General features: G+C 64.1%; 3 protein-coding genes across 7 annotated transcripts; 2 read left to right on the top strand and 1 right to left on the bottom strand.

Annotated features, from left to right (window-relative positions):
- Positions 1-864: 864 nt before the first annotated feature.
- Positions 865-4,093, top strand: CD6 (CD6 molecule; the record flags this gene model as incomplete). The annotated part of the gene is made up of 11 exons (XM_082762815.1): positions 865-1,237; positions 1,349-1,657; positions 1,748-2,047; positions 2,136-2,204; positions 2,333-2,473; positions 2,558-2,677; positions 2,755-2,865; positions 2,945-3,040; positions 3,153-3,359; positions 3,587-3,751; positions 3,834-4,093. Coding segments are annotated over 11 exons (1,974 nt in total), but the record flags the coding sequence as incomplete, so codon positions are not given.
- Positions 4,094-6,891: 2,798 nt separating this feature from the next.
- Positions 6,892-12,190, top strand: CD5 (CD5 molecule). Its single transcript, XM_082761080.1, has 10 exons — positions 6,892-7,016; positions 7,931-7,969; positions 8,364-8,639; positions 8,716-8,778; positions 8,890-9,189; positions 9,864-10,148; positions 10,231-10,362; positions 10,747-10,800; positions 11,042-11,164; positions 11,271-12,190. The coding sequence occupies exons 1-10, from the start codon at positions 6,965-6,967 to the stop codon at positions 11,354-11,356; spliced, it is 1,410 nt and encodes a 469-aa protein (XP_082617206.1). The 5' UTR covers positions 6,892-6,964; the 3' UTR covers positions 11,357-12,190.
- Positions 12,191-12,402: 212 nt separating this feature from the next.
- On the bottom strand, positions 12,403-18,637 carry VPS37C (VPS37C subunit of ESCRT-I). 5 transcript variants are annotated; one of them, XM_082761081.1, is made up of 5 exons: positions 18,304-18,637; positions 15,282-15,397; positions 15,030-15,201; positions 14,452-14,534; positions 12,403-14,186 (listed from the first exon to the last, which is right to left on the bottom strand). In XM_082761081.1, the coding sequence occupies exons 1-5, from the start codon at positions 18,353-18,355 to the stop codon at positions 13,449-13,451; spliced, it is 1,161 nt and encodes a 386-aa protein (XP_082617207.1). In that variant the 5' UTR covers positions 18,356-18,637; the 3' UTR covers positions 12,403-13,448. The 5 variants fall into 5 exon arrangements, with proteins under 5 accessions (XP_082617207.1, XP_082617208.1, XP_082617210.1 ...); XM_082761082.1 differs by lacking the exon at positions 18,304-18,637 and adding an exon at positions 16,517-16,708; XM_082761084.1 differs by lacking the exon at positions 18,304-18,637 and adding an exon at positions 16,527-16,708.
- Positions 18,638-19,544: the final 907 nt, after the last annotated feature.

The following is a 19,544-nucleotide window of genomic DNA, read 5'->3' as shown; positions in this document are numbered from 1 at the left end:
TCCTGTGGAGCATCGCTGAGCGAAGGCGAAAGCGGGCTTCACCACCACCGCAGGCTGATGCGCTGCGAAAAAAAAAAAAAAAGTGCCCTTGTTTTTTGTAAGAAACCATCTCTGCAATAGCTGCTCCCCTTCCTGAGCTGAGGAGCGAGGCCTGAGGCTGCAGGCTTGCAGCCCGTTGCTGCCGGCGGAGGTGGGAGAGGTTTTGCCAGCAGCATGTGCACAGCGCCGTGCACGCTGCAGCTTTGCCCTCACAGCCTTCTCCCTGCAGCCACCCCGGTGGCAGCGTCCAGGCAGCGCCGACTGCCCCGGCCGGGCCTGGCCGGGCAGCGGGGGCCGTGCTGGGGGCTCTCCCCTGGGTCGCGTCCCCCTGCAGCGGGCGGCTGACGCGTAGCCGCAGAGGTTGGGTTTTAGGAAGGCGAGAGCCATTCCTGCACGGGCCTCCCCGGGCCCCATTTTGTGGCAGCCTCTAGGTGCCATTTTGTGCATCCTTCCCCAGCACACGCTGGGGGGCCGGGGTGTGCACCCCCGCACCCTCTCCCGGTGTCCCCACACGGGGCGCGGGCAGCCCGGTGGCTTTGAGGGTCAATTTGGGGACGTCGGTGGGGGACACAGGGGCACGTCGAGGCCAGGTGGTCTTTCAACTGCATCGCCCTGGCCGCCTCCTGCCCAGCTGGGACACGGCTGGGACGAGGACACGGGGTGGGAGGACAGGGCCGGGGGCTCCCAGAGCTCATCCCCAAAACTCCAACCCCTCCACACAGCCCCGGCGGAGCCAATGGGGACCCCCAGCAGGGCAAAGAGCGGCGCGGCTGGGAACGCTTCGGTGGAACCAGGTGAGAGCGGGTGTCCGGGGAGGGGGGGCAGCCAGAACCAGGGCCCCCCCGGCACCCTCCACCTGTGCCGTCCGCAGGTCCCCCCGGCGAGGCCGTGCTGCGCCTGGCTGGCGGCAGCGAGCGCTGTGAGGGCACGGTGCAGGTGCTGCAGGGCGGCCGCTGGCTGCCCGTGTGCCGGCGCTCCTGGCACGCCGCAGCCTCCCAGGAGCTGTGCCGCCGCCTGCACTGCGGGGACGCCGAGGAGGACGCCACGCTGCCGAGCCTGCCGGGGGAATGGGACAGCACCGACAGCTGCCCCGTGGCCGCGACCAACTGCAGCGGCTGGGAGCTGGAGCCGTGCTGGCTGCGCCTGGCCACCGAGCCAGGCTGCTGCGCCGCGGGGCCGGCTCGCGTCACCTGCACGGGTAAGAGCCACCGGGCCACACCGGTGCCAGCATGAGCTGGTGGCTGCCTCCACAGCCTCCCGGCACGTGGGGGCTCCTGGGGGTGCCAGCAGCGTTCCCCCATCCCGACAGCTGCCCTGGCGCTGCGGCTGGCGGGCGGCCGGAGCCGCTGTGAGGGCCGCGTGGAGCTGCGGCAGGCGGGCGTCTGGGGCACGGTGTGCGACGACGACTGGGACCTGGCCGATGCCATGGTGGTGTGCCGGCAGCTGGGCTGCGGCTGGGCCCTGCACGCCCGCGGCGACGCCTCCTTCGGCAGGGGGAGCGGGCCCATCCTGCGGGACGAGGTGAGCTGCGGCGGGCACGAGCAGCGGCTCTGGGAGTGCCCGGCCACGGGCGAGCACGACTGCCACCACAAAGAGGACGCCGGCGTGGTGTGCTCCGGTGGGTCCCCGCGCCGTGCCGCGGCCACACGCCCCGGGGGATGGGGGCAGCCCCTGGGTAGACGCCCCCCATCGTGCCCCCTCCCTGCAGAGCACCAGGAGTGGCGGCTCGCCGGGGGCCGTGACGGCTGCGCGGGGCGCGTGGAGGTGTTTTTCCGTGGGACGTGGAGCACGGTGTGCGACAACTCCTGGTACCAGGTGGAGGCAGGCGTGCTGTGCCACACGCTGGGCTGCGGGGAGCCCCTGGAGCGGCCGTCCTTCCCCCACACGCTGCCCACCAAGATGCTCTACGTGTGCTCGAGCTGGCAGCCCTCGCTGGCGCACTGCCGCTGGACCTACAACAAGTCGGCGCCTTGCCATCAGTCCCGTGCAGCTGGCGTGGTCTGCAATGGTACGGGACCCCTGGCGCTGCAGGGGGGTGTCCCTGCTGCTCACCGCTCCAGCAGGGGGGCTGCAGCCTCTCCCCTCCTCTCCTGCAGGCTCCCAGGGCTTGCAGACACCAGCCCCGACAGTGACGGTGACACCGGGAGGCATCACGGTGCTCAGCAGTGAGTTCCCCACACCGTGGGTCGGGGAGGGGTGTTAATGGGGCTGCAGCCTCCCCCGGTTCTGGGGGGGAGCTGGGGGGTGGGAGGGCTTTGAGGGCATCACAGCCTGTGTCCGTTCTCTGCCCCAGCTGAGGGGGGCTCCGTGGTGGAGGGCACGCAGTCCCTCCTGCACGCGCCCCTCTTCATCCCCTGCCTGGTGCTGGCGGCGCTGCTCCTGCTCACCCTGCTGGCCTTCACCACCGCGCTGCTGAGGCTGAGGAAGAGGAGTGGTAAGGAGCAGCCCCAAGGCTGCGGAGGCTGCAGAGGGCCGATGCCCTCCAGCTGCATCCCAAGCACCCCCTCCGTCCCCGCAGCCCTCACCGTGTGCCCCCCTGGGCCGGTCCTGGTGAGCAACAGCACCCAGGGCCCCGACGCGCCCTCTGGGATCTGCAAGAACTACAGGGAGATGCCCCCCAGCCTCCCCAAGGAACCAGGTGGGTCCGGGGGCCGCCTGCCCCGTTATCCCCCCTTAACCCCCGTTGGCCCCCATCAGCCCCATCTCGCCCCGCAGCCCCCTCGCCCGTGACCCTTCCCGCTGCCAAGGGCTCTGACTCCTCCGACTCCGACTACGAACACTACGACTTCAGCAGCAAGCCGCCCGTGGCCCTCTCCACCTTCTACAGTGAGCCCCCGCCACAGCAGCCCCCTGCCTCCCCGGGTCCCCCCCCCGCTAACCGGGTCCCCCCCCTGCCCTCCCGCAGACTCGCTGCGCCGGCAGCCGGGCGAGCAGCAGCCGGGCGAGCAGCTGCTCCCGTTGGTGCCCCCCCAGGACGGGATGGAGCCGTTCCCTGCAGAAGGTGTGCCAGCCCCTCGTCCCTCTGCCCCACAGCACCGCCTGTCTGCCTGCCCATGGGGGGTTGAGCGGTGTGGCCCCGATCCCCCCGGTGACATATGGCCCGTGCCCCGCAGTGCCAGCGGCGACGCTGTGTTCCCGGCCGTGGGGCAGGGCAAACAGCCTGTCCTCCTCCTCCTCCTCCTCTTCCTCCTCCATGGAGCCCTACTGCAACGAGAGCGCGCCCCCCCTGCATGACTGGCCCTGCCCGCAGCCCCCGGCCTACAGCCCCCCCCAGCTGGCAGCACCTGCAGCCCCTGGCTGCACCCTACAGCCATGCACTGGTGAGCAGGGGCAGCGGGCTGCAAGGGGACAGGGATGGCAGCAGGGATGGGGACAGCCCCCGGGGTGGGAATGGGGATGGGGAGACCCCCCTCAGGGATGGGAACGGGGATGGGGAGACCCCAAGGATGGGATCAAGGATGGGGACGGTCCTGGGAAAGGCCACATGGGTGCTGTGGGGGTGGCAACAGGGACGGGAGGTGCCAGTGTGTGCCCCTGCCTCCCCCAGTGCCCCCAGCTGTGCCCTGCCTGCCCGACCCAGTGCTCGCCCAGCCCCAGGTACCGGTGCCCCCAGCAGCCGCCGACCCCGCAGACAGCTCCAGCACCTCCTCGGGGGAGTGGTACGAGAACGTGCAGGGCACCGACCCGCCAGGGTACCCGTCCCCACACCACGGTGAGCACCCTGTGCTGGCAGGGCTCCTGCCCCCAGCCTCCCCCCACGGCCCCGCTCTGCCTGACGGGCTCCATCCCCGCAGGCTGGCCGGCTCCGTCCTGCCCCCAGGACCCCAACTCCTCGGAGAGCAGCGACTACGATGACATCCAGGGCTCTGGCTGCTGAGGACGGGGACGGGCAGCACTGGGCGGTGGGCAGGGGGCTGCGGGTGCTGCGGGGGACTCACGACCACGCTGCTTACATCTCCTTGGGACTGCTCCAGCCGCCTCCTCCGTGCTGGGGCATGGGCAGAGGCGCAGGGGCTCGCGGGGGGACGCTCGGTGCAGGCTGTGCCAGGCTACGTGCTTCCATTAAAGGCTTTTCCCAGCTTGTCACCGTGTCCTTGGGCCATGGGGACGGCTGCTCAGCAGCCCCGCAGCGAGGCCGGGTCCCCAGCCCTCGGTCCTCCCCATCCTGGGCCACCTTTTTGGGGATGTGCTACCCACCGTGGCCAGCCCAGCCCACAGGCAGCCCCCAGCGATCGCCGTGGGGGCCCCAGGCACCCCAAATGCCCTCCCTCACCGCCTGCTCCTTCACGGGGAAGCCAAGCTCCCCGACGCTGCCTGGGGCTCCGACCTGCCGCAGTGGAAAATTTGCCCCCCGCCACATCCTTCAGCTGTTTACCGAGCCGAGCGGCTCCGGCAGCCCAGAACAAAGGGGCCACGCCGCAACAACGGAGGAAGCACCGAAATAGCAACAAAGCCCCAGACAAAGGGCAGAGGAGACGGGAGGCGAGAACGGGGCCAGGAGCAGCACCCGCTGCGGCACCCGTGGGGTGCCTGGGGCAGGGCCGCGGGGCCTGCTGTGCGATTTGTGAGCCACGCGGGTGCCATCGGCCGGGGACGTTCTGCAGCCGTGTGACAGCGCTGGGCGCTCGGCGGTGCTGCTTCCACCACCAGCAGCACGATGGTGGCGTGCTGGCAGCCCGCAGGCTGCTCCCTGCCCATCAGCAGGCTCCTCACGGGCACGGAGTGCATCAGCACGTCCCCGTCGCTCTCCCCCAGCCCCTCCAGGAAGATGTGACAGCCGTCAGCTGCCGCGGCACACGGATGGTGCCGAGCTGGCTCGCGATGCCAGCAGCTCGTGGGGATGCTGAGAGCTGCAGCTCCTCGGCAGGAGGGGAGGGCTGGACCCCAGTGCCCACGTCCACTGGGTTTGGCACCCTCAGGGATGTGGCACGAGGCCCCCCTGGGCTCCCTGTGAGGGTGGCTGGGGTTACAGGTGCCACCGGGGCTGGCTCGGAGCGTGGCAGAGCCCATTTGGCTTTCCAGGTGGTGAAACCCGGCTGAAGAGCCAGGACTGGGGCAGCTGAACACACGCGGGAACATGGCCAAGGGCGGCGATGGGCATCCCCGGCATGGCGTCGGGGGGGAATTTGCTGAAATTGTTATTTTCCATCGAGCCAAAACGTTGCTTAGGCTCTTGAAAGCCCGTGGTAACCATGGAAAGATCCGCGGCGCAGAGCAGCGTGAGCTCACCCTTCTTTACTCTAAAGGAAATGGGAGGGGGTGAAAAATGGGGCAAAGCCCTCCTCGCACAAGTCCTTCTCCAGAAATGCATGGGGAGTGGCCAGCCAGGCTGCCCCCACTCCCACCACGGCCGTGCCTTCCCCTTCCAGCCCATGGGGACAGGGAAAAAACCCGATGCTGGCCGGGCTCAGGAGGAGCTGGGGGTCCCCACCCGGCCAAGGGGACCCCGCAGCCACGAGCAGGGCGCGGAGCGGGGCTCAGAGCATCACCCGCCTGCCCCGAGCTGCTCTGTGCAGCAACCTGCGGCCGCCCCAGCGAGCTTCCTCTTGAGTCATGGAACATCTTCAGCCCAGAGGCAGCTCGGAGGCAGGAAACTCCCAGGGGAGCCGAGGCCCCGCTCTGGGGCTGGGGCTGGAGAGGGGTCTTGGGGTGGGGGAAGCCCCACGGGAGCAGGGCGCCCTGGGGATGCAGGGCATGGGGTGGCCACGGGGCAGAGCAGGAGGTGGCAGTGGGGCTCTCGCCGGCCCCATGGCACGGCTGTTTGACAGGAACACCACCGGGTCAATGGCAAGCCTTCGTCAGCACGCATGACCTGGATTCAGGGGAATTAATTAGGGCGCAATCAATCGGCGCCTCTCCCGTCCCTTGCCTGTCACCGCTGCCACCCACGTGCCCGGCAGGGACATGCGGTGTCCCCAGGACGCCTGCAAGAGGGACGAGCAGGGCTGGTGCCAGCGTTGGGGTGCTCCAGGCACACGGGGACATGGTGCAGCTCAGTGGGGCTCGGCGCTGCACGTTTCCTGCCCCGGCACGGCGGCGGTGCTCGCCCCGAGTGGTGACCACAGGCGATGGCGAGGCACCCGGAGGGACGAGGCAGCAGCCCCGGCACGGGGCAGCTAGCTGTGGCAGGAAGCCGTGCCTCCTGAGGGCGGCCGCAGGGCTCCCCGCTGCAGCGAGGGTGGGATCTGGCCCCGCTCAGCACCCTGCTGTTGGGTTTAGTGGCCACCACTGGCTGCTGTTGAGGCCGGTTTCGAGCAGCGGGTGCAGCTCTGGGTGCTCAGAAACACCCAGGAGCCCCCGGCTTCCCCATGGGTGCCAGCTCCAGCACCCCAGGTCTGGCTCGGACACAGTGCCCGCAGCTGGGTGGGGGCCCGAGGGAGAGCTGGGGCCCCCCTCGCCCCCCAGTGCTGGCACATTCACCCCACCGAGGAGATGAGGGGCTGACGGGGGAACCCTTGCTGGGATGGTGACGGGGTTGGGATGGGATGGGGTGGGAATGGGATGGGAACACAGATGGGATGGGGTAGGATGGGTTGGGATGAGTAGGGGATGGGGAGTGAGGATGGAGACATGGCTGGAGGAGGGGTGGGGATGGGATGGGAATAGGATGGGGATTGGCTGGGAACGAGGATGGGGATGGGGTGGGATGGGGACGGGGACACGGGAGGGGACGGGGTGGGGATGCGGATGAAGTTGAGCCTCTCAGTTTCTCTCTGGTTCTGCAGGAGCCGGTGAGGCAGATGGCAGGCTGTGACTTCAAACGAGCGAGACGTGACGCAGAAAACCACAGAGGGAGGAAAAACAGCCTGTTCCTCCCCGTCCCCCCCTCGTCTCCCTTCCCCGGCCCGGGTACAGAGGCGTTGGTGCCCCGTGCTCAGCCGCCAGCGCTGGGGAGGAGGAGGAGGAGGAGGCAGCCAGCGGCCCCATGGCAGCCTGGCCGCCTGCCCTGCGCCTGCTGCTCGCGCTGGGGGCATGGGGTGAGTACGGAGGGGCCGGGCGTGGGGTCTGGGTGGTGCTGGGTGCCTGCTGGGTGCACGGCACCGTCCCTCCAGCGCCGGCACCTCGGGCAGCGGGTGGGGGAAACCCAGCCTGGCCAGAAGCCTGAGATCACACGGAGCCCGTGGTGGCACCCCGCTGCTGGGCAGGGCGCGGGGCTCGGCCCCGTGCCTTGTGCTGGGGGTCACCCCCTTGCCAGGGTCCCCTGCGCACGCCCTGAACATGGCGCTGTGGGGAACTTCTGGGGACAGGGAGAAGCAAAAGGGGCTGGCTGAGCACAAGGCCACAGTGCTGCCGCGCTGCTGCTGGGGCTCTGGGAGATGAAATGAGGGCGCTCACCAGCGGGTGCCAGTCCCCAAAACCCCAGTGTCCCTGGTGCTGGGCTCCCAGCCGGCTGCCAGCAGCTCACGGATCACCGGCTCCTTCCAAAGCGGCCCCCAGCAGGGCACGGGCTGCCCCAGTCCCAAGCAGCCACCCCGTCCTTGTCCTGCAGCCCTTGGCCTGGGCTTCCTACCAGTAATGACAGCAGCCAGTGAGTGGCAATTAGCAGCCGTGCTGTGCTCCTCCGTCTGTTTTTCAGCAGTAGCCATCCACCAGCACGCTGCGGCTGGCTGCGGGAGGCTGCTTGTATTTAACGAAAGGTAGCGAGGAGTAGGGGTGAGGGCAAATTCACCGAGAAAGCCGGAAAATGCTCTTTTATTGCCAAGAAAAAAAAAAAACAGTGGCTTATGGGGTCTGTGCTCCCCAACCTCCCCGCTTGTGGCAGGGCTGCCCAGAGCGCCCAGCGTCACCTTCCTCCTCCTGAACTCCTGCTGCCAGGTCGCGGGCTGGGGACGCTGCTCATGGTGGGGGTGTGGGGTGCAGGTACAGCTGACCCCATCCCCTTCTCTTGCAGCAATCTGCAGCCACAGAGGAGCGGCCCTGGACCATAAAGGTGAGCATGAGGGGGGGGAGCAGCTCCCCGGGACCACCTGGGGCTTGTTAGCACGCTGCCTTTTGGACTGGACCAGTGCCTGCTGCATCACGGTGGCTCTGGCCCCACAGCTCTGGCTTTGGGGCTGCAGAACCCGCTCGGTCCCACGAGGCAAGCAGCGGTGCTGTGGTGCCCGCTGTGAGTGTGTGGTACGGGGTCCCGGGGCTTTCATGGCTCCATTTCCCCTGTGCACCCCGAGCAAGCCCCGTTTCCTTCCTGCCCCATGCTGCCAGCAGCCCCAGCTGCCACCGTGGTGCTGAGCCTCACTGCAGCACCGAGCCAGACCCAGCTGGAAAACCATCTGGGGGCTGCGGGGAGGGGAGGAAAGCCCCTTATGGCTCTGCTCTCCCCACAGCCCCCCTCCTGCGGCTCACCGGTGGCAGCTGCCGCTGCACCGGGAAGCTGGAGGTGTACACGGAGAGAGGCTGGAGCCCCGTGTGCGGGGACATGAAGAAGCAAGAAGCAGCCAGCATCTGCCAGCAGCTGAGCTGTGGCCCCCTCAGCGCCGCCGGCAACTTGGTGGTGGACAGCAACAGGGAGCCATGGGTGCGGGCGATGCGCTGCACTGGGACGGGCAGGTGCCGCTGGCTGCCGGCTAACTGCAGCAGCCACGCCACCTTTATCTGCAGTGGTGAGCATCACGCAACCCTCCCCCAGCCCCCCTGTGCCCCCGCTGCCCCTACCTGTTGCCTCCCTTCTCGTTTCAGAGCCAGCACCCACCACCACCAAGCCTCCTACTACGCCACCGACCACCAGCCCGGAGCCCACCGGTGAGAGCCCCGCTGCCCGCGCGGCGTGGCAGGGCTTCGCGTGGCTGCTGGGGAATTTGGGGAGCCCAAATCCCGCCTGCGATGGCTGCGATCTCCCTGTTCCTTCTCCAGGCCCCCCCAGGCTGCGGCTGGTGGACGGCAACTTCAGCTGCTCAGGCTTCGTGGAGCTCCACGTGCGGGGGCGCTGGGGGGCCGTGGCGAGCAGCCCGGGCTATTGGATGGAGCTGGGTGCCCGCATCTGCAGCGCGCTTGGCTGCGGCAGCCCCATCGACAGCCCCGCGACCCCGCAGCCCAGCCAGCTCCTCGTGAGGTGGGAGGCGCTGGAGCCGTGCAGGAGCCCCCAGCTCTTCGACTGCTTCAACAGGACCCGGGCCAGGCGTGGGAGAGCGCCCGCCTTCCTCACCTGCTCAGGTGAGAGGCGCACCGGGGGATGCTGTGGTGGGGGGGCTGTGGATACCGCTCCCTTTTGGCACGCAGGAGGTGGGCACGGGGAGCTGGGAGCACCCCTGGGTGGCAGCGGTGCCCCTTCCACCCACTGCCGCTCTGCCTCTTCCGTGCATGAAGACAAAACAGGAAATCTCCCGTGCGTGCTGGGTTCCTGGAAACTGCACCCCCAGACCCTGCTCTGAGCCTACAAGCGGGAAAACTGGGGAGCCAGCACCCTGAAACCCAACGCGCGCCAGGGAGGAAGGCATCGGGGTCTGGCACGCTCTCCTCCGTGCCCCCTTTGTGTTTTCTGCAAGCGGTGTGGTGGGGGAAGCTCGCAGGCAGCTCGCGGCTCCCCGCCGAGCAGCCCCTTGCTCGTGCCAAGGCCGGGAGAGCCAAGCCCCGGGGCGAGCGGCTGGCTCGCTCCAAGCCCTTCCATCTGCTCGGGCTTTGAAGCCAGACCGCGGGGTCTGGGGGCTTAACGGGATGAAGCGCAGCAGCTGCCAGGGGGGTTTCACGGCCGTGCTCGCCACGGGGACGGTTCCAAGCCCCTTGACGTCTCTGCCACCGTTCGCGTGAGCCCTCAACGCCCGCGGCACGAGGGGAAGGGAGAGGCGGGCACGGCGAGCACCCCGGCCACCAGGTCTCTTCTCCCGCAGGTTCCCAGCCGCAGGCGGTGCGGAGGCTGGCGGGTGGCCCCACGCCCTGCGAGGGGGACATCGAGGTGTTCCAGCAGGGCCGCTGGCAGGTGCTGTGCGACCAGTGGGCGCTGCGCAACGAGCGGGGCCGGCAGCTGTGCAGGGAGCTGCGCTGCGGCAACCTCTCCTCCAGCACCGAGGTCCGGGAGCCCCTTGCCAAGGGGGTCAGCTGCGACGTCCGCCACCTGCACCTCTGCCCGGACAGCCCCCGCTCGCTCCGCTCCTGCTCCCGCACCCGAGTCGTGTGTAAGTGGCCAGCAGCTCCCCACCGGGCTCCCCCAGACCCCGCAGGTGCTGTCCCCGCGCGGTGACATCTGTCCTCTCACAGGCCAGGACTCGAAGCTGCGTCCCGCCGGCGTACCAGCGGGCACGGTGGCGAGCATCTGCCTGGCCCTGCTCCTCTTCGGCATCCTCCTGCTTATCTGCGGCCCTCCCGCCTACAGGTGGCTGATGAAGAAAAGTAGGTGGCGAGCTCCCCATTCCCCCCAGCACCTCCAATTAGTGCCCGCCACGATGCCCGTGGGATCCCCAGGGTTTGGGGCCACGCGCGCGCTGCTCTCCCCCCTCCCCAGCCGGGTGCCACCACAGGGTGCCAGTGCCACAGCCCCTGTCCCCATTGTCCCTCTGCTGTCCCACGTGGCGCTGGCGGGGGGATTAGGTGCACAAAGGCGCGTTTCACGAGGCGGGCGGCGGGTCCCGGGGGGATTACCGGTGGGGGGATTATTCAGGGCGGCAGATGGGGCTGGCGGGGGGCCGGCAGCCGGAGGGAAAGAAGCTGGCGGCGGGGCGAGCCGGCAGCTCCCTGGGGAGACGCGCCGGGCCTCACCGCCTCCCTCCCGTGCAGTCTCCAAGAAGAAGCAGCGGCAGTGGATCGGCCCCACGGGGCTCAACCAGAACGGTGAGCGGCAGCAGCCCGGGGGCGGCGGGCAGGGAGCGGGGTTTTGGGTCGGGGCACGGCGGCGTGCGGGGGCTCTCGCTTCCTGCCACCGCGTTGACTCACCGGGGCGGCGTTGACTCAGCCGGGCGGCGAGCGGCTCCCGCTCTTACTCAGCCCTTCGGGAGGGGGCCCACCTGGCTTGGGGGGGTGCTTGAGCAACCCCGAGCACCGTGCCCCCTCCCTGAGCCGCCCTGCCTTGCAGTCTCCTTCCACCGCAACAGCACCGTCACCCTGAGGCCGCGGGCGGACGGGCAGAGGGCGCAGGGGGGGGACAACGACTACGCGCAGCCCCCCCAGAAGAGCTCCCACCTGTCGGCGTACGCAGGTGAGGTGTGGGACGGTTTGGTGATGCTGGCTGAGGGGTGCCTGGGGCTGGCGGCCCCCTCCCGAGCCCCAGGAAGGAGCTGTGCCCTGCTGGGTTCCCTCCGCAGCCCTGGAAGGCGCAGCCCGATCCTCCAACCCTCCGGACAACTCCTCCGACAGCGACTACGACCTGCAGTCCGCCCGCAGGCTGTGACCCCGGGAGAGGTAGGGGCGGCCCAGCTGCGGCTACTCACGTGTTGGCAAACCACCTCGCTTCCTGCCCTTCCTCCTCGCCCTGCAGACTGAGGTGGGATTCAGCACGTGGAGAAAGGTAAAGCACGAGCTGGGCAGAGCCGGCGGAGGAGAAGACAAATCTATGCCTGTGCTGGAAGCCCCCCCCGTGTCCCCCCACAGCCTGGCAGAGCTCGTCCTGCTCACAGGGACGCGGCCACTTGTGGGGAGACCTTGCCTCTCGCCGTGTCCCTGCCAGAGCTGGAGCTGAACCTGCCTGCACCCCCCGCCGCCTGCTGAGCTCCCCCCAGGCCGAGCAGTGCTCAGCTCTGACCCCCCGCCCAGCTTTGGGGTGCCGCAGCACCCCGCTAACCGAGCACCCTTCCGAGAAAGCTTCCTCAACCCTGCCCCGGGGCCTCCCGCCTGGGAAAGTGCAAGGCGGGGGCTTTTCAAGCTTTTTGTATGAGTCTGAGAGGCAGCTGGGTTGCAGCAGGCTTTGCACGCGCACCAAGAACGGAGCAGCCGCGCTCACGACAGCTCGGAGGGGGATTGCCGGCCTCTCCACCCCGAAACTGGGATAACCACGCTCCTCCACCCCGCAGGAGGCTGTGCACGCACAGGGCTCCGTGCTTCGCCAGCAGGACCCCTGCTCCTCGGGCAAGGCTGCAGAGATGTGAGCTCGGCCATGCTTGTGGGGTGCAGTGTGAGATTTGCGCCCACGTACGCAGCAAAGCGCAGACGCGAGGAGCGCAGGGAGGGTAAAAATGTTGGGAACCAAATCTGAGATATTTAACGAGCAGTGGTGGTTGTAATAAAATCGTTTTTCTAGTATTTATGTCTTGTTCTTGTCCTTCTACTACCACCAGTGCTGCTCCTTAGACCGGCAACCTCGCAGCCAGTGGGGGAAAACACATTGCACAGGGGGAGAGAGAAATGGTGCTGAGGGGCCAGCTGGGCTGACGCACGGCACCACAGCAACGGGCCCCTTAGGGAAGATGAAAGCAAGAGAGCAGGAAAGGCAAATCAGAAGAGGGTCCTGCAAGAGGGTGAAAGCTTTTATTGACAAAACCAAGAGGAAGTTGATGTAAGGAGGCCCGGATGGCACTAAAAGATCAATAGAAGTGCCAGCTGGATGCCCTGCCGTTTCCGAAAGCAACCACTGCAGTGACCTCACGTGCAATTCATTGAGATTTATTACTGTAATTAACCACGAGATGGAACTGTGTCCATCAAACCCCCAAAGCATTCCTCTTTTTCTAGTCCATTAGTAACCATACCTTATAAATAACTTACAGGGATACAAGCAGGATTCGGAGGATAAAGTGCTGAGCAAAGCAAATCCCATTTGCATTACGAGCTGGGGGCACCCCCCGTTACCTAGTGTTTCCTGAGGAGAGAGGGGAACACGAGGACGGCTGGAGCCGGCAGCACCCCACAAAACCGCCCCAGTTTTTGCTCCCCAGTGAGCCGTGAGCACCTGGATTGTGCCGAGGGAATCCCAACCTCACAGGCAGCAGGACCACCTCAAGCAGAACTGGTTTGGAAGTCACCCCACAGCAATGTAAAAACAGCCACACCTCGAGGCCTGGCTCGCTGCTTCCCCCTGCTACAGCGCATTACGAGTCCAGCTGCCAGCCTGGCTGGCTCTGCCTCTCAATTCCAGGAGGGCCGTGAGTGTTTTGGGTCAGAAATACTGCCAGTGCTTCCCACCGTGCCTCCTGAGCACCTGTGCAAAGGCTCAGAATTGCTGTGCGCCCTGTGTCAGCCAAAGAGCAAAGGGCAGGCACGCAGCGAGGGTCTCTCAGTCGCCCCCACACGCACAGAGGGGTGGGTGCTGTCCGTGTGTGTCGCTCCCACGTTCCCCGCAGCAGTACCTCGATGACTCCCCGCATTTTATAATGGAGCTGGGGAGAGCGGCCGCTCCAGCCCACCAGCAATCGTCCCAAACCCAGCCTAGAGCTGCAGCTGTGACCGCCTGCCACGTCTCTCACCCTACAGGACGCTCTCGGCTCGCTCCTCTTCCTCGGTTTGCTGGGAGGAAGGAGCAGCAGAACACGCCGCCCGCGAGTGCCAGGTTAGTAGCCGGGCCAAGCGGGGCGCTGAGGGTTTGGAGGCGGGGGGTACCCAAAGGGAGGCCCCGGGGGATAGGGAGGCTGAGGGGGGATTGGGAAACTGGGAAGGGGAGGCTGGGTCGGGTAGGGGCACTGCGGCCTCCCTGCCCCGGGGGGTGCGTAGGGAGGGTAGCCGGGTCTGGGCGGCGGAGTGGAGGGCAGAGGGCCCGGGAAGGAGGGGGCGTGCGGCGGGCCCCTGGACGGAGACCAGGAGTAGGCTGGGGCAGAGGAGGGGGCTCCCGAGGGAGGCCGGGGGTAGCCCGGCACGGAGCTGGCACCCTGAGCAGGAGGGTAGCTGGCATCCGGAGGCGGGCAGGGAAACACGGGCTGGGTGCCGGGCTGCGAGGCACCCACGTGTCCCACGGTGACTGGAGCGCCAGCGAAAGGAGCAGGTGGGAGAGCTCCGTGGGCTGTGGGGCCGACCGGCATGCTTGGGGCCGGGTTGTAGGGCAGAGGGAAGGAAGGTGCCCCCAAGGGGACAGGCTGCGGCTTCGGCGTGTCTGCAGGGGGCTGAGGAGGCAGCTGCTGCTGCCGCTGCTTCGAGTCCCCGCTGGGCTCCTGCGGCGCTGCCGACTTCCGCAGGATCTCTTGCAGCTTCTCCACCCTGACCCGGCGCAAGTGGGCCAGCTTCCTCATCACGGAGAACTGCTCGAGGAAGGTCTCCAGGGCCACCTCGCCCTCCAGGAACTTCTCAGCCATTTTCTGCAAGAGAAGACAGCGCTGCATCCCTCAGCACTTCCTCCCCGAACCCCCTACAGGACGGGATTTCCGCCTCTCCCTCAGGTGCGTGCAGAGGATCACCACACCACACACAAGCCAAGAAAGGGAAATCCCATTTTTTTTGGAGCAACAATGTCAAACTACGAAGAGATAATCCTTGATTTAAGGGATTAGGCTTGGGAGTGTAAGTGCAAGTCCTGGAGGACTAATCGCTGGAATTGCTAATGGGTTTAAACCTTAAGCTCACCTCAGACTCCTCTTCGATTTTTTGGCTTTCCACCTGCAGGAGATCCAGCAACATCTGGGGATGCATTGCTGCTGAAAATTTCTCTGCGGAAACAAGCAGCAGAGCAAGACATGGAACACAGAACGGGACAAAAACATCAGCACACAGTCCCGTCTTACAGAGCCCGTGCTTGTCATCTGTTCCGCAGCTCTGTAACGCGAGACACTCAAAACACAAAACAGAAGGAGCTCTGTTCCTCGATGTCACATCTCCGTGCCCAATCCGCTTGCACGAGAGCGCCTTCCTACCTCGGAAAATGTTGATGCAAGGAAAACAGAAGAGGAAAGAACCTTAACCACTGCTGCACTGGATTTTTTTTTTTTTTTGCCAAGACAGCATTCTCAACCTGACCCCATGAACTGGACCAGAAAAGAGGGGAACACAGCTCTGATACAGAGCAGAGTCCTTACTGCTGCCACCCTGAACGAATTTTTCTGCTCAGTGCGGCTGGGGCAGGGAGATGCAGAAGGGCAGGGCGCTGCACCAGCTACAGCCCAGGTGACCGTGTAGGACGGGGTGCAGGGCTCGGAGCCACTCACCCAGTTTCGCCTTCTGCTCCTTACAGCGCTCGGCCAGCTCCTGCAGCTCCTCGTACTTGCGGGAGAGGTCGGAGCGCCCCGTCTCCAGGGGCTCCTGGAACTTCAGGTTCTGCTCGGCCAAGCTGCGGTTAGCGGCGAGCGCCATCTCCCTCTCCAGCTGCAGCTCCTGGACCTTTTGGGGAGAGCCGGCAGTCGCGGGGCTGCTGGTGAAGCCCCCCGAGCCCAGTCCTCGCCCGGCTGCCCCCTGCCTACCTCCCTGGACTCCAGGGCCAGGCGCTCGATCTCCTCGGCATTTTCCTGCAACTCGCGGAGCTCCTCCACGCTCCGGTTCTTCAGGGTGTCCATCCTCCCGGGGCGGCTGCGGGCTCCTAGGGTGGGGGAAAGGATGGCAGATGAAGAGGAGGTTTCCTAAAGCCCGCTGCAAATAGGCACTAATCCTATTACGGAGTTAAAAACAGCTTTGCTGAACCACTCTAAACAGCCATGCCAGAGAAGTTCCCTTATGCTATAAAGAACCACTGAGACTGAGAAGGAAAACTGAACGTTTCTAACCATTCCTTCTTTGGCAGCTGACTTTTTTTTTTTTTTTTTCCTTTTCACAGCGTGCTTGGAAGGATCACTTACGCCTGCCAGACGTTTTTGTCAAGGAAACACCTACTCACAGCCCCTCGATAGCAGGACGACGTCACGCTGACTCCCAGGCTCCAGCTGGCTCTCCCTGCACCATCCCATTCACAACTCCTGCTCTCCCCGACCTGCTTTCCGTGCTCAGGACCCACAAGAGCTCAGGGATCACTGCCACCGCACGTCTTCCTGCCCCTGGCCAGCTCTCCAGCTCCTCGCCCCATCTGCTGGGCTCCCTCCTGCCTGTGGGGTGGCCCCACTTCCCTTGCTAATTGGTACTGGGAACGGCGTTGCTCAATGCTGGCTGGGTGGGGAGCTCGGTGCAACGCTCGGAGGTTTAAAGATTGCTGAATAATGGAAATAAAAGGAAAGAGAGGGGAATGGAGGGGAAAGAAAGGGGAAATGGGGGGGAAAGAAAGAAGAAGTGGGGGAAAGAAAGGGGAAATGGGGGAAAGAAAGGGGAAATGGGGGAAAGAAAGGGGAAATGGGGGAAAGAAAGGGGAAATGGGGGGAGATAAAGGGGAAATAAAGGGGAAATGGGGGGAAATGGGGGAAAATAAGGAGAAAGGGGGGAATAAAGGGGAAATGGGGGGGAAATGAAGGAGAAATAGGGGGAAATAAAGGGGAAATAGGGGGAATAAAGGGGGAATAAAGGGGAAATAAAGAGAAAGGGGGAGAATAAGGGGAAAGGGGGGCAATAAAAGGCAAATGGGGGGGCAACACGGGAAAATAAGGGGAAATGGGGGAAATAATGGCCCTGCCGCACTGCTTGCCTGCCTGATTTCAAACAGCCCTGTGCTGCCGGGGCACATTTAGGGGCTCCCAGGCACTCGCGCCACGGCTTCTGAGACGCAGCAACGTACCGGGACGCACCGGGACGCGGGCGGGGGCGGCGCCGGTGTCCTACCCGCTCCGCCGGGCGCGGCGCCCCCGCGGGGCTCGGCCCGGAGCTCGGCGGCAGCTCAGAGCGAGGGCAGGGCCGCCCGGTAGCGGCCCGGTACCGGCGCCCGGCGCCCCCGGTAGGCGCCGCCGCCGCCGCCGTCCCCCGGCCTCTCCGCGCTTCCGGCTTCCGGCGCGGGGCCGGAAGTGGGCGGTGCCACCGCGCGGGGAGGGGAGCGCCCCCCCCCCGCAGCGCGGCGGGTGGTACGTCCCGCCGCCGCCATCTTGTGGCGGGGTGGGGGCGGCCTCACGGGTGGGTGGTGGGTGGGGAGGGCTGGGGGCTGCTGGGGGCAGGCCCGGTAAGAACAGCCCTATGTGACGTGGAAATAAAGCTTAGAGTCACTGCATCACGGGGTCAGGCAGCCACAGAGTCACAGAAGCACAGAATGTCCCTAGTTGGAATGGTCCCATAAGCATCACCGAGTCCAGCTCCTGCCCCCACACAGGTCTACCCCAAAATGCAGACCTGTGACTCTGCGCACAGCCCAAACACTTCCTAAATTCAGGCAGGCTGGGTGCAGTGACTGCATCCTTGGGGAGCCTGTTCCAGTGATTGACCCCCCTCTCGGTGAAGAACCTCTTCCTGATGTCCAGCCTAAACCTCCCCTGCATCTGCTTGACACCATTCCCGCGGGTCCTATAACTGGTGATTAAGGAGAATAGGTCAGCGCCTGCCCCTCCACTCCCCCTCATGAGGAAGTTGTAGACCACGATGAGGTCCCCCCTCAGCCTCCTCTCCTCCAGGCTGAACAGGCCCAGTGCCCTCAGATGCTCCTCATACGTCTTCCCCTCTCGTCCCTTCACCATATTCATCACCCTCCTCTGGACACTCTCCCACAGTTTAATGTCCTTCTTGTACTGTGGTGCCCAGCACTGCACGCAGTGCTCGAGGTGAGGCCTCACCGACCGACTGGTGATGCCGTGTTTGATGCACCCCAGGGTATTGGCCCTCCTGGCTGCCAGGGCACACTGCTGGCTCACATTCAGCTTGCTGTCAAACACAACCCCCAGATCCCTCTCTGCGGGGCTGCTCTCCAGCGTCTCATCGCCCAGTCTGTACGTACTGCCAGGGTTGCCCCATCCCAGGTGCAGGACCTGACACTTGTTCTTGTTAAACTTCATGCGGTTGGTGATCACTCAGCTCTCCCATCTGTCCAGGTCTCTCTGCAAGGCCTTTCCACCCTCATCAGAGTCCACAACTCCTCCAAGTTTAGTGTTACAGTCTGTAGCTTCTTCAGGGGTGAAGGGATGGGGGTAAAGTGAGTGTGGGGAGGCAGCTGGGAGTAAAGGTACTGCAGAGCTGGAGATGGATAGAAATTGGTGGAAGTGCAAGAGACAAGAAGGCAGGGGAGGTGTAATTACAGTGGGCTGAGATGCCTCTGCCATGTGGCAAAAACTCATATAACAACATTATTTTCAGGTGGCTTAGCTGGAACCAAGACATAAAAGTAAATCCCTCTCAAGATAAAACACAGGGAAGTTCCTGAGCAGCGAGGCAAAGGCAGCCCTGATCAGGCCATGCTGTTTGGGAAGCCATCCTTCAGTTTTCCACACTTCTGCGGGAGCAAACCAGTCTACAGATTATTTTAGGACAAGGAAAAGCTCTGTGCTGTTGGATGAGAGGGGCTCAGGGTGGTGAGGAAAGCGAAGGGGACTACAGGTGGCCAGGCAAGGTCATGCAGGTAGAGCAGAAGCGTCTCAGGAAAGGCACCTCTGGTCCTCGTGCACCACGTGAGGCCCGTTGGCTGCTGAATAATAAACATGAGTCATATGGATCCGGATCAGTGCTCTGTGGTCCAATTTGTTCATAGCAGGGCTGATAACCGGGTCAAGACCTAATGTTACTGCAGGAAAAGGACTTGACATTTCAAAGGGAGATTGGTATTTCCAAGGCTTGTTTGAGGAGCAGTCTCCAGCATTGTGGAATGGCTGGAGCACATCCAGTTCACCATTTATATCAAGCTATAAGGACTGAGTAGAGGATAAACAAGCTTGCATTCCAATTTGTTCTTTGCAATGACGTAAGAAACAGAATGGGAAAGCAGTGCCAATGGCAAAGTGTTCTCCCAGCAATTAAAAGTTTGGAAAATGGGTGTTTTTTGCTTCATGTGGAGGATGTGCCCATTGCTTGCTTGTTCGCCTCCTTAGTTTGTGTAAGAGATGGTTTCAGCTGGTTGTTGTGATACATCATGAGTGTTTTGGAGTAAAACGGAAACATGCCAGGGGTGCTGCTGTCAAGGGAGGACTTAATGAGTGCATTCGACTTGCCTGTGGCTCTGTGGGCTCTGAGGTGGAGGGTGGCAATGCAAGACTAGGGAGGAAAGTAACTCACAGTCTGTGCGAGGTTGAAAAAATGTCAGGTGTACAGGAGTTCAACTCAGCAGCCCCGATCCTTTGTCAGATGTTGCCTTTGGTTTATTGTCTGGCCATGTTCATTTGCGGCTTTGGTTGACTGTTCCTTTGAGCTTAAGAGTCATAGGAAATCTGGGGCGTTTTTCCTGTAGAAGGAAAAAAAAAAAAAAAAAAAGATAGTGCTGTGTTTCCTTTTTTTTTTTTTTTTTTTTCTTTTTCTTTTTTTTTTTTTTTTTAATGTGACCCTGTTTATTTTCAAGACAGTGTTATCTTCCTGAACAGGGAAGGGTTCCAACCGCAGAAGAGCCTTTCTCAGAATCCCACCTATCTTTTAATTGTGCGTTTATGAGAAGAAAGCACTTCTCTTTGCTCTGGATACCATGTCACACATGCACTTCTGGCTGTCCATCTGTCAAGCCACAACCCAACCAATTCTCTTCCTGTGCTTGCTCTTGTGTAACCAGAAGGCTTCACAAACCACACGGTTCAGCCACAGAGGCTGTGTTGGTTGCCCCCGGCCGGTGATCACAGCAGATAGCAAGACCTGCCCTCACCACCTGTACATCCTGCCCCTCACAAGTACACCCAGCAGTGGAGCTG

Source organism: Aythya marila (genome assembly GCF_965140915.1).
Source record: "Aythya marila genome assembly, chromosome: 5".
In the NCBI taxonomy this organism is placed as follows: Eukaryota; Metazoa; Chordata; class Aves; order Anseriformes; family Anatidae; genus Aythya; species Aythya marila.
This window is presented reverse-complemented; position numbering and strand designations above follow the sequence as displayed.

What these genes read in the sequence shown, in the direction of transcription:
- CD5 (XM_082761080.1), top strand. Translation starts at nt 6,965, where the DNA reads ATGGCAGCCTGGCCGCCTGCCCTGCGCCTGCTGCTCGCGCTGGGGGCA. An exon ending in GCTCGCGCTGGGGGCATGGG is followed by an intron (nt 7,017 to 7,930) that starts GTGAGTACGGAG and finishes CTTCTCTTGCAG; the next exon opens with CAATCTGCAGCCACAGAGGA. An exon ending in CACGGGGCTCAACCAGAACG is followed by an intron (nt 10,801 to 11,041) that starts GTGAGCGGCAGC and finishes CCTGCCTTGCAG; the next exon opens with TCTCCTTCCACCGCAACAGC.
- VPS37C (XM_082761081.1), bottom strand. Translation starts at nt 18,355, where the DNA reads ATGTTTATTATTCAGCAGCCAACGGGCCTCACGTGGTGCACGAGGACC. An exon ending in TGGCCCTGGAGTCCAGGGAG is followed by an intron (nt 15,202 to 15,281) that starts GTAGGCAGGGGG and finishes TCTCCCCAAAAG; the next exon opens with GTCCAGGAGCTGCAGCTGGA. An exon ending in GGAGCAGAAGGCGAAACTGG is followed by an intron (nt 14,535 to 15,029) that starts GTGAGTGGCTCC and finishes TTGTTTCCGCAG; the next exon opens with AGAAATTTTCAGCAGCAATG.